This window comes from Camelina sativa, chromosome 11 (genome assembly GCF_030686135.1).
Source record: "Camelina sativa cultivar CO46 ecotype springtype chromosome 11, ASM3068613v1".
NCBI lineage: Eukaryota > Viridiplantae > Streptophyta > Magnoliopsida > Brassicales > Brassicaceae > Camelina > Camelina sativa.
In genome coordinates, this window is record NC_141890.1 from 11,158,136 (window position 1) to 11,180,146 (window position 22,011).

At 35.7% G+C, this 22,011-nt stretch overlaps 3 protein-coding genes across 3 annotated transcripts; all 3 read right to left on the reverse strand.

Annotated features, from left to right (window-relative positions):
* Positions 1–582: 582 nt before the first annotated feature.
* On the reverse strand, positions 583–4,176 carry LOC104723008 (leucine-rich repeat receptor-like serine/threonine-protein kinase BAM3). The gene is made up of 2 exons (XM_087473691.1): positions 1,271–4,176; positions 583–1,148 (listed from the first exon to the last, which is right to left on the reverse strand). The coding sequence occupies exons 1-2, from the start codon at positions 3,933–3,935 to the stop codon at positions 820–822; spliced, it is 2,994 nt and encodes a 997-aa protein (XP_087329817.1). The 5' UTR covers positions 3,936–4,176; the 3' UTR covers positions 583–819.
* Positions 4,177–12,136: 7,960 nt separating this feature from the next.
* On the reverse strand, positions 12,137–14,718 carry LOC104723009 (uncharacterized). The gene is made up of 2 exons (XM_010441301.2): positions 12,710–14,718; positions 12,137–12,508 (listed from the first exon to the last, which is right to left on the reverse strand). Exon 1 carries the CDS (start codon positions 13,638–13,640, stop codon positions 13,041–13,043), a length of 600 nt encoding a protein of 199 aa, XP_010439603.2. The 5' UTR covers positions 13,641–14,718; the 3' UTR covers positions 12,137–12,508; positions 12,710–13,040.
* Positions 14,719–18,247: 3,529 nt separating this feature from the next.
* Positions 18,248–20,876, reverse strand: LOC104727888 (plasma membrane-associated cation-binding protein 1). The gene is made up of 5 exons (XM_010446948.3): positions 20,786–20,876; positions 20,003–20,147; positions 19,570–19,659; positions 19,385–19,469; positions 18,248–18,931 (listed from the first exon to the last, which is right to left on the reverse strand). The coding sequence occupies exons 2-5, from the start codon at positions 20,111–20,113 to the stop codon at positions 18,516–18,518; spliced, it is 702 nt and encodes a 233-aa protein (XP_010445250.2). The 5' UTR covers positions 20,114–20,147; positions 20,786–20,876; the 3' UTR covers positions 18,248–18,515.
* Between the last annotated feature and the right edge of the window lie 1,135 nt (positions 20,877–22,011).

Sequence of the window (22,011 nt, forward strand, 5' to 3'; positions counted from 1 at the left end):
TTAAAGGGTGGGGACTAAGGTTCGAGAAACGTCTGGCGCACCAATAATCTACCGGTGGATTTTGATGAATAGTTCCATTTCCACGGTGAGGGGTTAGGATTGATGCCCTGTAGGGCCAACTTGGGGTCCGTTTGAGCGATTAGCGGGGAGCTAATGGGATCCGCGGGACGGGTTGTCATAATAATAGACTATAAATTAAAAATATAATGTATAAAATGGAAACTGAAGAAACACAAAAAAAATACATTTTAACTTAAAAACAAAAAACAGACTAAATCTGTCCGTAGCATGGGATAACTACTAGGTGTGTGTGTTTTTTTTTAAGAAACAAAAAGCAAATCTAAGTATTGCAAATTTGATTTGAAAATACTATAAAATTTTGCGTGAATATATAACATTTTCAGCGATTATAGTTTCTTAAGAAAATCAGTGACATCGAATCTGCGGATTTGATACTAAAAACAACATAGTTCATATAATGTAAATACTGCATATGATATCTGATATCTATAAAAATAAATAAGCATTTGTGTGTGTGGAAAAATAAATCTGACAGTATGTTACTAATGTCTTAAAAGGATATTTAATAGAAAATTGAATCAAAATTTTATTTATAATCTTTCAGATCATTCATCATTTTTTTTTCTCTAAAGCTCTGGTTTACCGGATATGTTATGACACGAAGATTTAATCCTAACCCCTTTTTTGCCTTCATATCACCAAACCCTCATTACAGTTCTAAAAAAAACTCTATGAAACACATAAAACAGAAAAAAAAATATATATTTAGTTATATATATATATATAACACCACTGCATTTAGAAAGTATTGGGCTGTTTAGCCTGAGAAATCATCTGGACAACCTCTCTCATGGTCGGTCTCTCAACACTATGTTCTTGAACACATAGCATTGCGACAAAGAACAGTTCCATGGCTTCTCCTAATGGCACGTTGCTCAATCTCTGGTCAATGATCTTCACCACACCTTGTCTATTACAGTTCGTCTGAATCTTTGACCATTGCACAATGTCTATCCCTTCTTCCCCAAAGTTATCTACTGGTTTTCGACCCGTAATCAGCTCCAATAACACTACTCCAAAGCTGTACACATCGCTCTTCTCATCTATCCTCAGTGTATATGCATATTCTGCATTCAACAAAAACGGATAGGTTTAGGTCAATCATGAGTTTTAGCTAGAAGTTAACATTTGACCTTAATTAAGTGTTACGTGTTATACAAGGAAATAGTTTTGGGAATCAGTCATGTACCTGGAGCAATGTAGCCGTACGAGCCTGCGATCGAGGACATACACTCTGAAGCTCCATTGTCTTGTCTCATAAACTTAGCGAGCCCAAAATCAGCGACATGAGCTTCAAACTCAAGACCCAACAAGATGTTGTTTGACTTCACATCGCGGTGAATTATAAGCGGCGAGCAATCATGGTGAAGATAACATAACCCCTTTGCTGCCTCCAACGCTATTTGTAACCGTGTTTCCCATTTTAAAAACACTCCAGCTTTCCCGTGCAAGACTTCTCCGAGGCTACCATTAGGCATATACTCGTAAACAAGGAGATTCACGTCTTTGTTGGAACAAAAAGCGAGCAATCTCACTATGTTTCTGTGTCGGATTCTACCTAATGTCTGAATCTCTGCTGCTAAACCGTTGTCGTGAGATGATCCTTTGGTTATGGTTAAGAGCTTCTTGACTGCAACCTCTTCTCCGTTTGGCATTACGCCTTTGTAGACAATCCCCGCACCGCCTTTACCAATCACATGGTTCCCTTTAACACATTCTAAAATGTGTTCGCTTCTGAATCCGAGCTTTTGGAACCCTATGAGCTTCCATAGATTCGGATTGTTCTGTCTCATTCTCCGGTTCTTGACCACAGCTAAAACGACGAACACCAAGAAAAACCCTAGTAGGCCTAACCCGAAAAACAACTTGAATTTTGCGGAGATTTCACCGTGGGATTTTGCGTTCTTCTGGTTGAGTAGCTGGGATTGAGATTGGTTTTGGGTACCGTTGCAAGGGTTTGACGAAAACCCACAGAGAAAAGGGTTTCCGAGGAATGACGTGTTGTTGAAGTAAGAGAATTGCCCTGAAGTTGGTACTGAACCGGAGAAGTTGTTGTGTGAGAAATCTGCTGATGTTAAGCTCTTCATGTATCCGATTTCGACGGGAAGGCTTTGGTTTAAGGAGTTCCAAGAAACATTCAGATAGTTTAGAATCCGAATCTGCGAAATCTGAACCGGAATCTGGCCAGAGATCTGGTTATGGCTCAAATCTAAGTATGTGAGTGACATACAATCACCAAGCTCAGGAGGAAACTTGCCTGAGAAGTTGTTTCTGCTCATGTCAATCTTGAGAAGACTCTTCAAACTTCCGATTTCGCCAGGGACCTGTCCTGTGAATCTGTTAGAGCCGAGAAGAAGAATCTGAAGGCTCCTGAGGTTTCTGATCGAACCAGGAATCGGTCCAGACAACCGGTTATTGGATAGATTGATCTGTGTCAGGCTCGAAAACCGTTCATTTCCCGCCTCGTCTTCAGGGATTTCTCCAGTCAAGAAGTTGTTTTGAAGCTCAAGAAGTGAAAGATTCGGCAAATAAATCAACCCCTTTGGCAATCTACTGGTGAGAAAGTTTTGTCCGAGACGAAATCTCCATAACGGCTCGCATTGGCCAAGATCTTCAGGGAGAGGACCGAACAAGAAGTTGTTGAAGAGAATGAGAATCTTTAGTCTTCTTCCGAAACAGAGCGACTCAGGGATCAAACCTGTGAGCTTATTGGTAGACAAGTCGATCTCGATCAACTGCCCGTTTGATCCGAGTTTAGGAGGAATCTTTCCGGTGAAGTTGTTGTGCCAAAGCTTGAGTATTTGCAGATCAGGAAGCTGAGATACGAACTCAGGGATCTCGCCATGTAATCTGTTGAAGAATAGGTTAAACAACTGAAGCTTTTGAAGACCAGATAGCTCCAGAGGAATCTCTCCTTCTAGAAAGTTGTTGGAGAGATCAAGAGTCTTGAGGCTTATCATGTTCCCTAGCTCTCGAGGAATGAAGCCTGTAAGCTCATTGGTCTGAAGAAACAGAACCTCCAAGTTCTTGAGATTCCCAAGTTCTGCAGGAATTGATCCTTTCAAGCTGCAGTTAGCTAAATCCAAATGAACAAGATTGATCAACTTCCCGAAATCTGCAGGTATCCCGCCGTGGTAATCGTTGTAGTAACCTAAGTAAAGCTGTTGAAGAGTGGTGATGTTCGCTAGCTCGCTAGGGATTCTCCCACGGAGATCATTACCAGATAAAGATAGAAACTTGAGACACAAGAAACCTCCGTAGCTTCTAGGGATCTCACCGTCGAAGTAGTTTCCTCCGAGATCTAAGTGTTCGAGACGAGTGAGTTTGGTCAGACTCAGAGGAAGTGAGCCGTTGAAGCTGTTGTCGTAAGTGTCAAGAACCACAAGCTGAGTCATTTGAGTGAACCCACGTGGCTCAAGCTCTCCTTCAAAAACATTGCTAGAGATGTTTAACACCTCGAGGCTCGAGAGATCATAGATCTCTTTAGGAAGCTCACCGGCGAAACTGTTTGAAGACACGTCGAGGAAAACGAGAGACGGCGAAAGACGGGATATTACCGGGGAGAGAGTGCCGGAGATGTTGAGATTAGAGATGTCTAGACGAGTAATGGACTGATTCAAGTTGTCACAAGAAACACCGGTCCAAGAACAGAGAGAATTGAAATTTGGAATGTTCCAAGAATCAAGAGAAGGATCATAGGAATCAAAGCTTTGCTTTAGAGAGACAAGGACTTTGGCTTGTTTAATTAGTGAGAGATTAAGAGGTGAAGTCGAAGAAGAAGAACAAAGGAGAGACGAGAAAAACAGAGAGATTGAAGACAAGATTAGGAAGAAAGTGAAGATCTTGTCTGCCATTGTAACATCAGAAAAAAAAAAAAAAAAGAATACACAAATACAAAATTTGTCCTGACACGAATCTTGAAGTTCAGAGAAGTGAAAGAGAAGAAGAAGAGTCTTCGCAGAAATCCCAAAATTTTAGAGAAATGGATGGAGGAAGATCATCATCATTAGACATCATCATGCTTTAATGTTTTGGGGGCTCACTATGTTCTGGAGTTGCTGCTGCTTATAGTGAGTGGCTTAGTAAGTGAAGAGGATAATGATTATTTCATGCCTCGTTTTTTTATTTTTTCTTGGAAGAAAATCATAATTAAAATTTTGAAAGAAAAGTGAAAAAGAAGTTGTAGTATCCAATGCATTCTTCGTCTTTTAGATTGAGCTTTAGGTTTTTTTTTTTTTTGTTTTTGTTGGATGAGTCTTTTGCTTTTGAGAAAAGCAAAAGCAATATATATACTTTCACAAAAGATGAGAGAACACACACATCATCGCTTTTTCTTTAATGGAGAAAATAAGAAAAATATAAGTATTAAAGTTTAGTGCCTCTTGCCCTTTTTTTACCTTCTCTTTATCTTTCGAATCGATTTTTTTTTTCTTGTTTTCTTTCGTGTCTCCCAATTATTGGGATAACATGAATTAGGTTTCATATATATAAACATTAGTCCACTAGATTTTAAGGAAAACAAAAACTTGACTGGATGAATTTTTAGGTTTTATATTTTTCGATAACTCCAAATAAAATTAAAACCTAAGTACCTGATTAAGAATTTCACAGAATCAGCAATTCTACTTTTAGAAAAATGAATTAAAATATGTTCAAGGGTTTAAATTAGAGATAAGAGAGGACAACCCAAACTCATTAAAAAGGTTAGAAAGTAGATCAGTCACTCGTCATGGTTAATTAACTTGACTAACTCCACACAATCCAATACAAAATCCTAATCCCCTTTATAATAAAACGGAAGTACACAACATTGTTTTATAGATTATATAATTTTAATAAGTTGGTTACAAATAGGTTATACATTAATTGATAAATTAATTGGTTACAAATAGGTTATACAGAAAATCTTAAAGAGAATATTCTAAAGAATCATATAATCTAACTTACCATATTAATTTCCTTTATTAAATTATTCATCAAATAAAATCTTTTGATATTTAACTTAACATATGAATTTGTTAATTATCATCATACTTCACCTCTCATTTTTATATATGAGTCTATTTTATGAAACAAATAAATTATCATATAATTTATTATAATTAAAAAATAGTTTTATTTCTGGATATACTATAAGTTGAATTTTTTTAAAACAAATATAAATTGTTCAATCTATAAAATATTCAAGCTTTAGTAATATTATTCTTTAAAAATAATATCTATTGAATTAAGAATTTAACTAAGTAACAGGTCAAAATTTGAACTTAAATTCAATTTTATATTTTTTTTGTTGAATTTTATAATTTTATATAATATAATAACCTTTAGATAATTTATTTTGAAATCTTTTTAATATATTGAAATTTGATATAAAAGTTAGAAACTATAAACACTCTAAATTGATTTGTTATAGCAATGTCAATAATATGTCACTATAATATGGAAGAATTTCAAGAAACTAACTATATTAAAACAAAAACTATAACAGTATATTAAATTACTCGTAATATAATAACTCGCTTTTTAATAACCAAATTTACAAAATTATGTCTTATGATGTAAAATATACATTGTTGAAATAACTTCACATATATAACCTAATACAACATATTAAAAAATTATTTGTTAAATATAAAATATACAAATTTTGTATAAAATAAAAATTTAACCAGAATCATTAACAATATAAAACTTACAAAATATGTGTTTTTTTCAAGCCATCATATTTAACATATGATTTTATTGCATAATGTTTTATCCAAAAAAACTTTTAAAAACAATTACATAAATTATATTTTATATAAAAATTACAATATAAATAAAACAAATTTCAATTTGTGCTCTAGCACGAGTCCTAATCTAGTATTTGACATATTTTAGATTACAGTTTAATCTCTGAGTGAAATAACAAACGTACATGAGATCACATGTTAATGATATCGAATAGTACTTTACTTTTAAAATTTAAATTCCATCTGTTTAATCATTTTGGTCGAAACGCATGAATTGATTTGTTTGTTTTGTTTCGGGTGGAATCACGTACTAACTATATATCATATAATTACCCTAAATAAAACATCGTACCTTTATGTCATTCTAACGTTTTATATATGCTTCATACTTTCATTAAATAAAAACCACAGTCTAATCCATCAGATTTAAGAAGTCATGCATTGTCTTTGTCCAACCCACTAAACCAGTACAAACCAAACTCCAAAGTAACTAGAATCTTTGGTAATTGTGCAGCTACTTTTGTTTTTTTGTTCTCTTAGAAGAAATTAATAACTTCTCTGTCAAGGATTCTGTTTCTGTACCCAATGTTTTTGTTTCATCACGTAAATCTCCTCGAAATTTTCACACCATGAACCTGCAAAAAGATATTACTATTATAGTATATATATGTACATACCAATCTGCAATTATTGTCGAATTATTTCGTAAACTTCCCTTTACGATTATTATTTTCTCCTTTTCTGTTTTTTTTGTTTAATATGTTTTCTTTGAAAACGACTCATCAGATTTATTAGACAAACTAGGAATGCTGAATTGTTGATCAATATGGTATATGGTCTAAAAAGAAACTATTGTTTTGTAAGAAAAACATATATCTAAAATGTATAAAGTAACTCCGGGTTGTATAATGATTATAGACTTGTAGTTGACCATTGTCAACAAATTGGTTAGCAAGAATACATCTCTCTTCAATATAGTATGTGGATTAATAATTTGGATTTCAAATTGAACATCATGATATTAAGATATTCAAAAACGAGTATTACCTACAAAACAATCAAGATTAATACTTTATTTATGGTATTGTAATAAACTTGTAATAGTATTTTTTTTTAATGTCAAAAGTTTCAAATTTTCTCCCTACATTATTATTTACACATCAATAAGAGTTTGAACAACGAAAATACTTGGCGTGGGTAAGTGTGACATATAAAGAATACCATATTTCATTTATTTATTAGAGAAAATCTGAACCAAATCTATCCATCTTTTGTAATTTCATGGGCTCTTTTTAATTTAGTTTATTCGTTTTTGTTTTTAGGTGTTAGATTAGTGAGATGCCTCAAATATGAGAAGAACAAAGAGGAGGCCCTCCCCCATCAACTTTGTTTGCCTAAAGTGAAAAAGAAAAGCCAAAGACAGTTGATTTGGAGCATGCTACTTTAATTTTTCTAAAATGAATGTCTCAATCTTTTACTTTTAATTTTCTTTAAGCATATATGTTGAATCTAGAATTCTAGTAATTGTTCCTTCGGTTTTGAATTTGAATATGTATAACCATCATTTCTATCTTCTTGTTGTTCGAGAAAAATGTTGTCACCGACTGGACTAATCCAACACTGGTATTTTGGTTTCATATGGACTTGCTAAAAAGAGTCTTAGGCCAGCTCTGGCTTACTACATCGCGACTTCTAAAATTGTTGGAGTGATGAATTTATGACGGATTTGACTGATCTAACCTAGGTATATATGGTAATAACTTAATTTTATATAAATGTATAGATTGAAATCCAACTATTAATCCAAAAAAATTAGTCTACCCATGCCAGATTTCACATTCATTCATGGAAACGTACCCACAACCCCCTTTGAAGAACCCAATCCGTCATTTTCTATTCATATGTTCTCAGGTGGGTGTGAAATCTGGCATGGGAGGAACCAAAGTTTTCAAAAAGATTTCATTTTTACTAGGGACTCGAGCTCGAACTACGTCTCTACATTTTCTTGTTGTGATGTAATTTAGAGAAACGAGACTTAGTGGAGGGCTTCTTTATAGTACAGTATTTATCATGTTCTTGGTAAATGGCTATATCCATGTGTTCGACTTTATTAATTTCTAGATCGAAACTTTCTCACTAAATGGCTAGCTATGGGTTTTGAATGGAGACTTAATGGATCGGAGTGGCTACCTTTTTTCATTGCGAAAGTAAAATGGCTATATGTGTTCTACTTTGTCTCTTTTTGTTTTGAGCTTTTAATTTACAATTTGGCGTGCATTTCACCTTTCTTAGGAAAAACACTTTTAAAAAAAAATACAATGGACCAACATTTTTTTGTTCACAATAAAAATGTATAGTAAAACACTTCTGTTATCAATAAATCATGATTAAAAAATATATATAATTTCAAATACGCTATAATATTCAAACAAAAGATGTTGATGTTTTAATCATTATTATTATTATTTTTTCAACCAAACATTAATAATTAAAAAAGTACTTCTAAATTGATTGCCCAAACAGAAGGATAAGAATTTACAAAAAAAGATTCAGAAAATAAAGATCTCGAAGACCGAGCAAGATAATCTGCCCTTGCGTTGAGCTCGCGGGGAATCCTGACTAGGGAGAAGGAAAGGTCACATGTTCAGAGCTGCGAAAAATCCTCCAGTAAATTTGAAAAAGCAGGCCAATCGTCCGGCGTCTGCACCATCGCAACTAGCTCTGTAAAATCCGTCTCGAAAGCCTGACAAGCAACTCCAGCCGCCAGTAAAGACTCCAAAGCCCAGATCAGTGCTTGTAATTCTGCGTGTAGGGGAGTAAGGCCTCGTCTGACACTCCGTGCGCCCAAAAGAAGCGTGTAATCTTCACCATTACAACACCACCAACCCAAACCCTGAAAAGGGTCAGAACCTTTCCATGAACCATCAACCTGGCAGCGGGTAGAATAATCACTCTCCTCCACTAAGGGCGGGGGGGGGGGGGGGGTTGCAGATTTCTCACTGAATAAGATTTGGCTTTCTCCCACAATAATTTCTCAGTTGCCGCTTGATTTAAAATCTCAATTGGCTCTAACTCAGTGCCCTGGAAAACCTTTTTATTCTTGTATTTCCAAAGTGACCATAAAATCCAGGGGGAGGCGAGAAATGAAATCAGAAGCCCCAGATTGAGAAGTCGCCCGCCAGAATATGAAATCTAAATTCGCATAGATAGAGGCATACAGAAAACCTCCTGGTTCCAGCAACACCGGGACCAAGTCCCAAATACATCGCGACCAAGGAAAATCAAACAGTGCGTGGTTTATAGTCTCCGTCTCCAAGTCACACCGCTTGCACAAAGCATCACAACAGACACCCCGATGCGCAAGCCGTTCTAACACGGGAAGGGTACCCGAGGCAATTTGCCAGAAAAAATGTTGAATCTTCGGGGGGACATCTACTTTCCAGGACTGAGCCCGCAGGGACATACACGATGGCCCAAACTCAACTTCCGCAATTAATTCTCGGGCTAACCGATAATCTGACTTAACCGAATATTTCCCTGACTTAGTATAGTGCCATAATAATCTATTCGGTTGATAAGTTTTACTGACCGGCATACTCTGAATAAGTGGTATATCCACCGGATCAAAAAAATCCTCAAGAATAGGCAAATGCCAATCCTTCGTAACTGGATTAATTAAATGATTAACCATCAAACTCGGAAGCGGCAATCTCCCCCTACCATTCTCTGGTCTTGGACGAATATCCGGTAACCATGGATCTCGCCAAACCGAAATAGAACAACCAGAACCTACAGCTCATCGCGCTCCCTGTTCCACCAACCCCTTAGTTGAATAAATACTCCGCCATGCAAAAGAAGGGTTATTAGGTTTCTTTGCCAAAAGAGGATGTTTGTTTCTGAAATACCTTCCTTTCATCACCCGAGCCATTAAAGATGTCGGATTATGAATTAACCGCCAAAACTGTTTGGCCAGCATGGCATCATTGAATTGTTCCAGAGCTCAGAAACCTAAACCCCCTTCACTTTTATCTTTGCATAATTTATCCCAAGAAACCCAGTGTAAACCTCGAGCCTTATCATTAGACTTCCACCAGAAGGTGGAAATAGCACTCGTTAATTTAGACGTCAACTCCTGTGGCAATTTATAACATGACATAACATGTGTTGGAAGTGACAAAGCCACCGATTTGATCATAATTTCCTTGCCACCTTTCGATAAAAGCTTTGCAGACCAACCATTTACTCGATCATCCAATCGATCCTTTACATAAGTAAAAACCTTAGTTTTCGAACCCTGCAGGTTTTCAAGAATACCCAAATAAGAATCGATGCCGCCCTCTTTAGAAATACCAATAACGTATTTCAACTGAGATCGTATATCCGACGAGACATTTTTACCTAACATAATAGAGGATTTTTCCAGATTAACTTCTTGTCCTGAAGCTTTACCATAGTTACCTATTATATCCATTACTGTCCTACATTCAGTTGCCTCTGCCTTACAAAAGAATAAACTACCATCAGCGAACAACAAATGCGAAACAGTAGGACTACCACGGGCAATGGAAATACCCGTTAATTTCTGTTCCCTTTCAGCCTTTTTAATATTTTCTATCAAAACCTCTGTGCAAAGTATAAATAAATATGGTGACAAAGGATCCCCTTGACGTAATCCCCTCTGTGGTCGAATAAAACCACGAGGCTGACCATTTAGAAGAACTTGATACGACACTGAAGAAACACACCACATGATCCATGAAATCCATTTTCTATCAAATCCTAATTGGACCATAACCGCCTCCAAAAAATCCCACTCAACCCGATCATATGCCTTACTCATATCCGTTTTAAAAGCCAGAAATTCCGAATTACACCGACGATTAGTATTTAGCCCATGGAACATCTCCTGAGCTATGAGAATATTATCTGTAATTAAACGACCAGAAACAAAGGCTGATTGTGTTTCTGAAACCAAAAGGGGCAATAAACGCTTCAGCCGAGAACACAAAACTTTAGAAATAATTTTGTAACTAACGTTACAAAGGCTGATCGGCCTAAACTCCGCCATCCGCTAAGGTCGATCAAATTTAGGAATGAGACATATATTAGTATCATTAAGCAGAGGATCAAAACTCCCAGTACAAAAAAACTCTCTAACCAAAACCACCAAGTCTCCCTTGAGAGAGGACCAGAACCGTTGAAAAAACAGAACCGTCATCCCGTACGGACCTAGGGTTTTCTCCGGATGCACGGCGAATAAAGCCTTTCGGACTTCCGCTTCCGAAATATCCCCAGTTAGAGCTCTGTTCATACTCTTCGTAATAATTGGATTAATTGCTTGAAGCATATCTGAAACACCCCTACCATCCGATTTCTTAAAAAGATCCTCAAAGTATGTTGTAGCAATATGCTCCATGCCTGAATTTTATTCCTCCCAAACGTTATCGGCATCAAATAAACCAACAATCCTATTACGCACCCGCCTTTTGTTTGGTAGATGCATGAAAATAGGTAGTATTTTTGTCTCCCCTCTTAACCAAAATTTCCTGCTTTTTTGTTGCCAATAAATCTCCTCATCTCGATACGCCTCTTTTAGTTTCCTCTCGATATCCCGAATTTCCCCCTGTGAAATCGAGTCATCCATCTTCGCCTCTTGAAGTGCCGCCTTCAAAGAAGTAATGATCGATGGGCCAGAACTGACATTATTTTTCCCCCACCAGGAAATCGAATTCCTACAATTCCTTATACTGTCTACAAAACCCGGAACCCAAAAATTCTTTGACCGATTCCACCCTGACTTAACTGCACCCACTAATCCTTCCTTACCCAACCAACGTTTATCAAACTGAAACTGCCTCGGCCGTCTCCGAATCGTCGCCAAATAAGTGGCTAAAATTGGACAATGATCCAAACCAATCATCTCCAAGTAATCCACTTTCGAATTTGGGAAAAACCCATGCCAATCCTCATTACCCAAAGCTCAATCCAATCGACATCTAACCACTTGATTATTACAACGGTTCCCACTCCATGATAATTGTTCTCCATAACATGAAAATTCAAGCATCCCGCAATGCCGAATCATTGAAATAAAATGCTTAAAGGAAGATGCTGGTCGAAAGGCACCACCCTTCTTCTCATGATTTCCAACTAATTCATTAAAATCTCCAACTATGAACAAGGGATCAATTCGAAAAGATCCAATATCCATCAATTTATCCCAAATTTTTTCTCGATGTTCAGGGACCGGATCCCCATCAACAAAAGACAGAAATATCAATTGTTACCCAATTAAGGCTTGTGTGTCAATAATACGATCATTATCAAAGAGAATAGTAAGATTTATCTCATCCTTAAAAAATAAAGCCAAACCACCACTTGCCCCTCGGGGTTCAACAGTAAACAATTTATTATAACCAAATTTATTCTGAAATATTTGTAAATAAGAAAAACATTTCTTTGTTTCTGATAAAAATAAAATATCTGGTCGATGCTTCCTCCATAAGTCCCCCAAATACTTCTCTGTGAGGTCTGCCCCAATACCCTGACAGTTCCAACTCATGATTTTCACGCTTGAGCTGGTGGTTTTGGGAGAGCCACCATCCCCTTCTTGACTAGTCGATTACCACCAGTAGGTTTGCCATCCATGGCTTTGGACCCCTGTTTCCCCACCCCTCTATGTTTTTGACCATCACCTGCAGGTTTAGATAAAGCTTTAGCAAGCATACGGTTGCCGGGAGATGCCAAAGATAAAACAGATTTCCTAACTATTCTCTTATGCCGAGAGCAAGGCAACCTTAAACTCTCATCAGCCTTGAGACCTATAGCAACATCACGCAACACAGTACTTACAACACTCACATCCAAATCAATAGGAAGAGAGGATGTATAAATACCTTGCTGATCCTCCTCGGTTGGAGCATTACCACCCGACCCCATACCCACCAAAAGTTCAGTACTCTATCCACTCACAGCCTCGCCCGTCTCTTGAGGATTTCCATCCGGAAATTCAACCTTTTCTAAGAGATCATCGTTATCTTCATCAAAATCCAACCCTGCCAATGCCTTACCATTCCCGTGTTGAGGAGAGCTCTCCATCTCCGTATCCAAATGAGAATCACCACAATCTGTAGCAGCAGTACAATCACCAACAACCTCTTGTATCTGTTTATTTTTATGACCATGACCATGCCTATGACCATGGTTAGCCTTGTATAAAGGCTTAGGTCAAACCAACCCTGATCCCTTGCGGTTAAGAGGAAAAGAAGAAACATGTTTCATATGTTCCCCAGTAGCAATCTGAACCTCACGTTTACCGCCCAAGAACCCCATCGCAGTCGAACCGTGCGATCGTTTCTGTTCCCAGACTGAACCCTGATGTCTATCCTGCTGGTAAGAACCGGAGTTACCCACCCCAGACGCATCATAAGATTGAAAATCCAAAGCTCTCTTAACATGCTTTCGAGGCTTCTCCCATCCACCATCATTGTGAACCAACCCTTGCTTCACTAAACCCTGTTGTCTTAAACCCCCTCGGTTATCCACTTGATTTCCAAAAGCCTGATCTCCAGCAACCTTAATGAGTTCCTGACAAGCTTTCTCCTCGTGGGTAAGCCTGCAGCAGTTGTCATAGTAGCCCAACAACTTCTCGTATTCAAGAGTAACTACCACTTCATCACCAAAATCAAAAGGCACAACCAACTTAAAGATAATGGGATTGAAACCATTGACAGTAACACAAACGCTACCAGTCTCTTCATCAACTTCACGAATAAAGCCAATCTTCTTGCCAATAGCCTCCAGAGTAGCAACCTCCCAAAGATGCATCGGTATACTAGTAACTTTCACCCAGAAGTTGATGGCAGACGGATAGGTTGAAGAAATAATGGGCTCCTACTTAACCAAAGAAATCATCCAACTATCAAAATGGTAAGGACCATTTTGTAAGACTCCTTGCAGATCAGCCTCCTCTGCAAAGTTGAACTGGAACGTACCCTGACCCAGGTCAGCTCCCACCACTTTATCTTCGAGCTTCCATATCTTAGGCAGAGTGGATATCAAAGACTCCATCCTCTGAATCGATGGATTCATCAGCCTCCCAATAAGTGTGAGAGAAAACTGTTGGATCCTCTGAGCCATAACTGAGTTGGATATTTTCACCGTTTCTGTACGCACAAGAGGAGCTTTACCCTTGAGGAACGATGATTGAGCCATAACAAACCTCACACCACACAACAACCGAACACTTTGGACAATATCACACTGTAATTCGCAATAGAAGGACCAAAGCAGGATAAGAATAAGAACAAACTGGAAGATTAAAATGAGACCAAGAGTCCAAATAAATACCCATATGGTTATTCTAAACCTTTTATGCAGCATACGAGATATGCCAATCAACCAAATTCCAAAAATACACACGCAAATCGGATCACTATCAATCCCGAATCCCGTAAACCATAAGATATAGAAACAGAATCTTCCATAGCGAGACAACCATTGAATCTTAACCTTAAAACACCCGATCGAAATCACTAACATAAATCCTATCGAATGCCAATCAATAACCAAAATCATTCCCTCAATCCTGCTGTCAGCCCAACTGTGACACCATAAGTGATTCATCAGATCAAGCCAAATCAAACCATAAAGACTCGATTGCAGCAGATTCCCACTTTTAAAATCGGAGTCTATTACCAAAGGGGAAGGCCTTTGGAAGATCAGAATCAGACTTCCGGTCTAACCCCGATTCCTCTCACCCACCAGAGCACACAAGAGACCCTCTCTCTGTCTCCCATCTTCGCCAGAACACAACATTCAAAACTCAGATCTCATCGCCATCGCCTTCTTGGGAAATTTTCATACTCTAATCATCATTTTTTTTACAAATATAAACATGAAGTTTTTCGAAGAACTGCTAACTGTTTGAAAAAGTTTCCAAGTCAAAGAGAGACTTTCATTTAGGTGTTGATTGGTTGCGTTTGCGGGAGGTAACGGTTGCTAGCGATTGAAACCAATCACACAAACCGCTTCCAATTGCTTCCAATCGCTTCCAACAGCTTGAAACTACTGAATTCCAAAAGCTGCTTCCTGCAAGTGTTTGCGGTTGAATTTTTTTTTTAAACTAAAAACAAATCAATGATACTGAAATATTTTTTAATATATTTTCTACCTAAGCATTTTATCCATTAAGGATGAGAGAAAATGAAGTACGAATACGATTGGGGATATTAGAAAATAAACAATTATACAAGAAAATACGATTCCAATGAACAATAACTCGGAAAAATTAGATGTAAATATAATAGCACATCACACATAAGTTCAAGAAAATCTAAATAAATATAACATTTCATTAGAAAACTTAAGAAAATAAGATTATTTATGAAAAATATTAAAACAAATCACCAATGACTCTTCTCAACTATCACTTCAATATGAAATTTATTTGTTTCCTGAATAATTATTTTAGTATTTTTAGTGAATTTTAATTATAAATCAAGTTTAAATTTTTTTTTGGTGTTTTAAAACATTTATATAGTTATATATTACATTTATTATGTTTTAACCGCTATTGCACCCGTTGGTCAACCAGTTGTAAAACTCCCACAAACACACCCATTTTAAACGCTAAACTAGTTATTCAAAACGTTTAATAACGCTTGAAACCGCAACCATCCGCTTCTATAATCTCTCGCAGCCGCAAACGCTGCGGTTGAACCAGTCAGGCCAAGAAACTTGAAGATTAGCTTCTAGTATAGTAAACCTATTAAAGTGCTTTGTAAACCGGTTAAATTACTAAAACAGGGTCGTTCGAGTTTGTTAGACTCGGTTAAGTCTATTGTTTGGTTTACATAACACATTCTGGTAGCTTCGATTTTTCCAGCATATAAAAAAAGGTTTGTTTTCTAAATAATTGGGCTAAATTACCTAAATCCCATTTAATTTGGGTTTGCGTAAGAATATTCTCTTTTTGTTGGGATACTTTAACTAGGGTTATTGATCATCTGATATTTGATTTAAACCCGACCTGATTATTTTGATCGATTTGAAAGAGAGAAAAAACACTTGAATTGTTCTAATTGAGCAGTAAACTTATCTCTCGTTTCGTTTCGGAGCTCAAGTTTCGTTATTGCTGCTAGCAACTCTGTTTCTCTGTTCTAAACCCTAAAATTTCACACTTTGTACTTTTTACTGTTGGGTGGGTTAAGTAAAGATTGGTTCATGATTAGGCTCACAAGTCACAGTCTCACTCTAGCTAGTGTGAAGTTGTTATTTGAAATTATCGAAAGATATAGATGATACTGTCAATTCTTAACTTTTTGGTGTATAGTCTTAGTCTGTTCTTGTTCTTTCACTTGTCAATGGTGTTTTTGGTTTTTTCCTGTTGAAATAGTGTAGCTCTTCTGTTGTGGTTTGGGTCCGTATGATAAGTCTATACTATGGAAGGTCCGTTGTTTCATTAGATGCGCTCAAAAACTGTTAGATTTTGCGGAATTATCTATCGGTTTTTTCTTTTTGATCTACAATCCTACTTATAAGTTGGCATTCAGTGCCAGAGTTTGATTAGTGAGAATTCTCTATGTAAAATCTAAGGAAAGTACCAAATTCCATAAATTATATACCTTCATTGTTATTGTAAGAAAATTATGTTTTTACAGAGCTCAACATGATCTAGGTTTCAACGTAGAATTTATCCCTTTTACAAAAAATGGTTAATTATTAGTTCGATCTTGTTGGTGTATTTTTAGGCTACTTAGCTCAACAACACCTCAATTACAGAGTGGATGCTGAGTTTCAGAAGTGACAAGTGTCATAAAATTGCTTACTCTTCTCCTCTTGCCACATACGGATATGATACGAAACTTGATGCATATGGAGTTGTCTGGGCATGTAGATAAGTTTTAGTCGGTATTGCAAACTGAAGAAATATCAAAAAGCATATTACCTTATGACAGCCCCTAAACACTTTTCACTGAAGATGTTAAGAAGCAAGATATAGAGAGTACTGATTAATTGGGAATTATATGACAAGAAGACAACCCTTAGTTAGTTTGTTAGATAACAAAGAGTTTTGGGTACAATGCATTGATTTCAATAAAAATTCTGCAACACTCTGAGTATAGTTTGTACTCGACTTAAACTACCTAAAAGCTCCCTTAGTGTCACTTTACATACAGAACACAAAAGATTAAAGTATATACGACGGTAAGAAATAGTCTCTAAGGCGAAAATTGCTGGACTAAGATTATAACAAGCATTTTGAATCTTGCTTGTTAATTGGTTTGTAATTTCTGTTGAAAGAGAAAGAAAAAGTAACACAAAGACTAATTTTGTTTCTAGATCAAATTGAAGAAAATGCTTTTAGGCATCAAATTTTATTAACAGTATATTTAATTGGGAAAATGAGGACTATTTTAGTCTCCCGGTCCAAAAATAGCATAGACCGCAATATCAAAAACTCTTTGGATCACTAGGAACATGGTTTAGAGGGACATTAGATATTAAGTTCAATATATGTGACGATGTAGTGGGCATGGTTTATTGTTACCGGTTGTTTTGGTCAAGATCGGTTCCTTAATTATCTGAATATATTTATCAAAACAATAAGAAAAAAAAACGATGAGAACATGTGTTCGACTTATATTGAACTAACAATAGCTTAAAGATGATGGATTGAATTTTGGGAAAAAGAAAGTGAGAAGAAATTGAAACAGTCAAGTCAAAACCATGAAAATCCTTAAATTCTAACAATGAATATGATTTGATTTTGTTTTTATAAGGAATATACCTTGAGTATAATAGTGGAATATTACGTAAGAGGAAGCTACAAGATAGTGATTGAAGATAGAGATAAGTTGCTTACCACTGCATTTGAATTACGAACATAATTTTTTTGTTGTTGTTGCATTTATTATATATGTTTCTTGTTCTGCAATATAGGTTCTGTATTACTTGCACGTATCAACCATCTTAAACAAATCTGATATGCTCTCCTCTTTCTGCAAGACAAATCAAATTCACGTGCACCTAAAACCATCCCAATTGGTTTATTGATAAAGTATTTCACATGTTACTTTATTTTATTTTATTTTTGTTAAAAAGTACTTGACAAAAAAAAAATCCTAATTCAAAATATTCACGACTAGTTTAGAAACCCCGCATCTAAGAAAATTAAATCTAAAAAAAATATTTAGTAGTATATTAAGCAACGTGATCTTTCTTTCTGTTGATAATTTTAAATGAGAGTTTTTAGAACTATCAAGGAAGATGTTACGTTATTTCGGGTAAAAGGCCTCAAACTAACTCAACAATTTAGAGAAAAACAAACGAAACTACGTTATTTCGATGTTACGTAGAATTGTATATGACGAAACAAGATTGAAAGAGACTCATTCAAAAAAGTAATTTAATTTGAATCAGGATAAGCTTGGTTGAAAGTTGAAACAGACGAATAAATCTATAGAGAAAACATCCACAAATATTTTTTTTTTGTTTACAAATTCACATGGATAAAAATAAAAATAAACACATTAAAGACTTTCCCAAAAATAAAAATAAACAGAGAAGATTTATCCACACGAAGACAAACCAAATTAAAAAAAAAAAGAATGAAAAATAAGTTTTTTTTTTTTTTTTTTTGTTGTTACGTACAAAGATGTTTTCATACAAGAGAAGTAATCATACCATCTTGAAAACACATCAAGGCTTTGGTGGTTCAGCCACTGGCGCCGTCGTCGTTTCCGGTTCCTTAACCGGAGTTTCAACCACCGCCGGAGCTGGAGTAGCTTCTTCCTTTTTCACTTCTTCAACAGGCTTCGTCTCCTCTACCTCCGGTTTCTTCTCTTCCACGACCGTGGTTGTAGCGGTCTCGTCTTTCTTAATCTCCTCAACAATATCCTTCTCTTTCTCACCACTTGTTTCTTCGGTTTTGACCGGTTCTTCAGTTTTGGCTGGCTCTTCGGTTTTGGTCGGTTCTTCGACCACAATTTCTCGTGTCTTCACCTCCTCAGGGAGGAACACGCATACCTTCTCGAATAAGAACGTGATCGGTCTTGCGACATAGTTAGCTCCATAGGTAGACGAAGCGTCTTTCACAGCCGTTGATCCGGGGAATTCTGAAATTACATGTCACATCATAAATCAAACATAAATATAAATAAAAGTAAATACACTATACTTTTATCTAATTAAACCATGCACGGACAAAAACTGATATATAATAATTTAAAGTTTACGAATTAGCCAATTTAGCATATGCATAGATAAATTCAAGACCACATACTGTAAGCAACTCTCGCCAGGATCGGGCATCACCACCATCACTATATATCACAATCCTTACGACTATATATATATAAAACTTTGACTCTACTATATGAAAGAAATAGTATATGATTTAACCTCGAGATATACATGCGTAGGAGAGAAATATAAGACATGATAAGAATCCAAAGTTTTTGCCAGCAAATATTTGATATATAAGACAAAAACCGATATATATATAAGACAAGCTTAAGCATATATATTGTCGTCGGGATATGTTAAAACAGAGACGTGATAAAGCGTACCAATTTTGACAAGCTCCTCGAGATACTTCACCACAGCCGCTGAGTTTTTCTTCAAACCAGCCTCCTTAGGGTCTCTCACCAAAGCCTGCCCGTTTTAATTTTATTTTTAGTTACAATTAGTATGATTTTGGATGGTAAGTTTAAAATTAGAGCATCAAAATTAAACAAAAAATGAAGATAGGGACCTTGACTTCGGCAGACGTGGCCTCATAGGTTTCCACGACCTTTGGTTGGAGTTCTGTCTTTTTCTCCTCAATTTCCTTGTTGATTGTTTCCTATTATACGTATCATTTGATTATTCATCATACGTGCCCAAATTAGCAAACACACATAAAACCCAAGCTTTCAAAATAAATAATACTACTTATAATATTGATTGAGTGGATAATTATTGTACTCAAAGTGCTAAATTCCAATTGAATACGTGGTTATTGTTATATTTGTCTTCTCTTTTTTAGGAATCAAACAAAAATAATTTTTAAAAAATATTCTTACAGCAAATAATTAAACACCTACGGATATAGATGATATTTAATAATTTAGTGATCAAATAATTGCGTCTCATGGGACCTCTAGCTATATAATTTAACAGAATATTAAAAATCATTGTAGGAATACCTTAGACTCATCAAAGGTCTTGCAAGCTTCAGCAGCAGCAGCCTTCTTAGCGCTATTCTTCTCGAATAACTTCTTGAATTTTGGAACAACCTTAGAATTCCAGTATCCCATTTTCTAATTTAGTTGAGTTTAACCTTCTATTTACCTGTCAAAGAAAAATAATGAATGTTGCACAAGTGAGATATATATGAAAAAATCAAACCTCTCTATCCATATATTAACACCCATGTTACTTATGTGTGCATAGTACATATCTACTGGTGAAAAAAACAAAAGTACATATTTAATGTTCTAGAAAACGACAAAAGCCAAAACAGCAAAAAAAATTATGCTTATAGTAATAGTATTCCTTCAATCAATATCTTAACTACTCCTAAAAGATATTGTTTATATGGGCAATAGTATTTTTATCCACACCAAAACTATAATACCTGGAGACTAGAATTGACTTTAGTGTTAAGTTAATTATCTTAATCGTTATCTTCTGAATCGAAACCTAAAGTTTCACTATGAAAGATGAACTTCTCGTATATAAATATTTCAACGTAGATCACGATTGAGTACAGAACGTGATCTATGTTTATAACTACTACATACTCTGCATCTGTAAACTCACTAACTTTGTTTTCTCTATGGATGGTAATCACCGAACAACAACCCTAAACTCGTAATAATAAAACAGAGTTCATTATAAGAAGAATTTTTAAAGTCGTACCTATGATCGAAACGACGTATATATGAGTATAGAAACATATATTATATGAGTTTGATAAAGAGACTTACTTGAAACTGTTGGGAGATCTCTCTCCTCGTATTGATCTGTTCTTCTTCTTCTTCTTCTCTGAACACACGAAACTGATTAATTTGTCTCTCTGAATTTAAGAAACCTTTTTCGCGTCATATAGACAGGTTTCTTTTGAAATAACCCCTCGGGTTTCTCCTTAATTACGGTTTCTGCCATCCCTTGTTTCTCGTTTTACCCTTCTTGCCTCGTTGGCGTCAAAACCGTTTCTGTTTTCGGTTAACACAATTTCACTCGATTTAACCAAATTAAACCGGAAAATACTTTTCATTATTACATCTTCAATCCATGGTTTGGTACTTTGGTTTGAGTGTAGAACCTAAAACCGGCAAATAAAGAGGTGTGTTAATACCTCCGGCTTTGGTATGATGATGATTTTGGATTCCGGTTCTCGTCGATTTACCGGAAAAGGATCGAAGACAGCGGTAAGAAATAGTAAAATTGGAAAACAGTAAAAAAATAGAAGAAGAAGAAGAAGTAAAAAAAAAAAAATGCCAGCTGGCAGTCACATCAATCACAGTTGGCAAAATATGGAATTAGGGCCCAGCACCAATAGGATTGTTAATTCAAGATGGTGATCTGTGTAGGTGTAACAAATACGCCTCTTATCTCATACTTCTACTGTATTATTCATATTTATATTACGTACATTGATTATTAACACATCAATTTATGTTATCTATCATGTTTATTTGTTTCACTCATCAGCTGTTAGACTTGTGGTATACGTCTTTTTTTCTCAGATAGGATTATGCCAAAGCGATGCCAATACGAAAAACCAAATTCACTATTTACTGTACAATGTATTTCGATTTATTTTAGGTTTTGCTTTCTTTCAAATTTAATTTTTTATGCATTCAGAATTATTGAGAGAAGCCACAGAGACAGTCTTTTTGAAGATCCAGATTATTAATTATTAAGAATTATATTTCGTCCTAAAACCATGTCTATGTACAATTTTTAATAGGATTTGTTGGGAAAATAGTACATTTTTAAAAATTAATTGAAATTATAGTACATTTACTCTTTATAATTGGATAAATAGATGAGTTTTATTATTTGTGTAATAGAAGAGATGTGAGATAGATAAGAAAGTGGGGTATGGTTTAGTAGTGTAAAATTACAAAAGGGTAGCTACATAAAAGACATTCGTACAACATATTTAGTGTACACATTTATTACACATATATAAATATTTTTATTTCAT

Bases quoted from the DNA above. Each gene is read 5' to 3' on its own strand.
- LOC104723008 (XM_087473691.1), bottom strand. From the start codon at position 3,935: ATGGCAGACAAGATCTTCACTTTCTTCCTAATCTTGTCTTCAATCTCT. The intron at 1,149-1,270 runs GTACATGACTGA...TGTTGAATGCAG, and splicing joins GTACGGCTACATTGCTCCAG to AATATGCATATACACTGAGG.
- LOC104723009 (XM_010441301.2), bottom strand. From the start codon at position 13,640: ATGCATCTTTGGGAGGTTGCTACTCTGGAGGCTATTGGCAAGAAGATT.
- LOC104727888 (XM_010446948.3), bottom strand. From the start codon at position 20,113: ATGGGATACTGGAATTCTAAGGTTGTTCCAAAATTCAAGAAGTTATTC. The intron at 19,660-20,002 runs GTATTCCTACAA...TACGTATAATAG, and splicing joins AGACCTTTGATGAGTCTAAG to GAAACAATCAACAAGGAAAT. The intron at 19,470-19,569 runs GTCCCTATCTTC...TAAAACGGGCAG, and splicing joins CCACGTCTGCCGAAGTCAAG to GCTTTGGTGAGAGACCCTAA.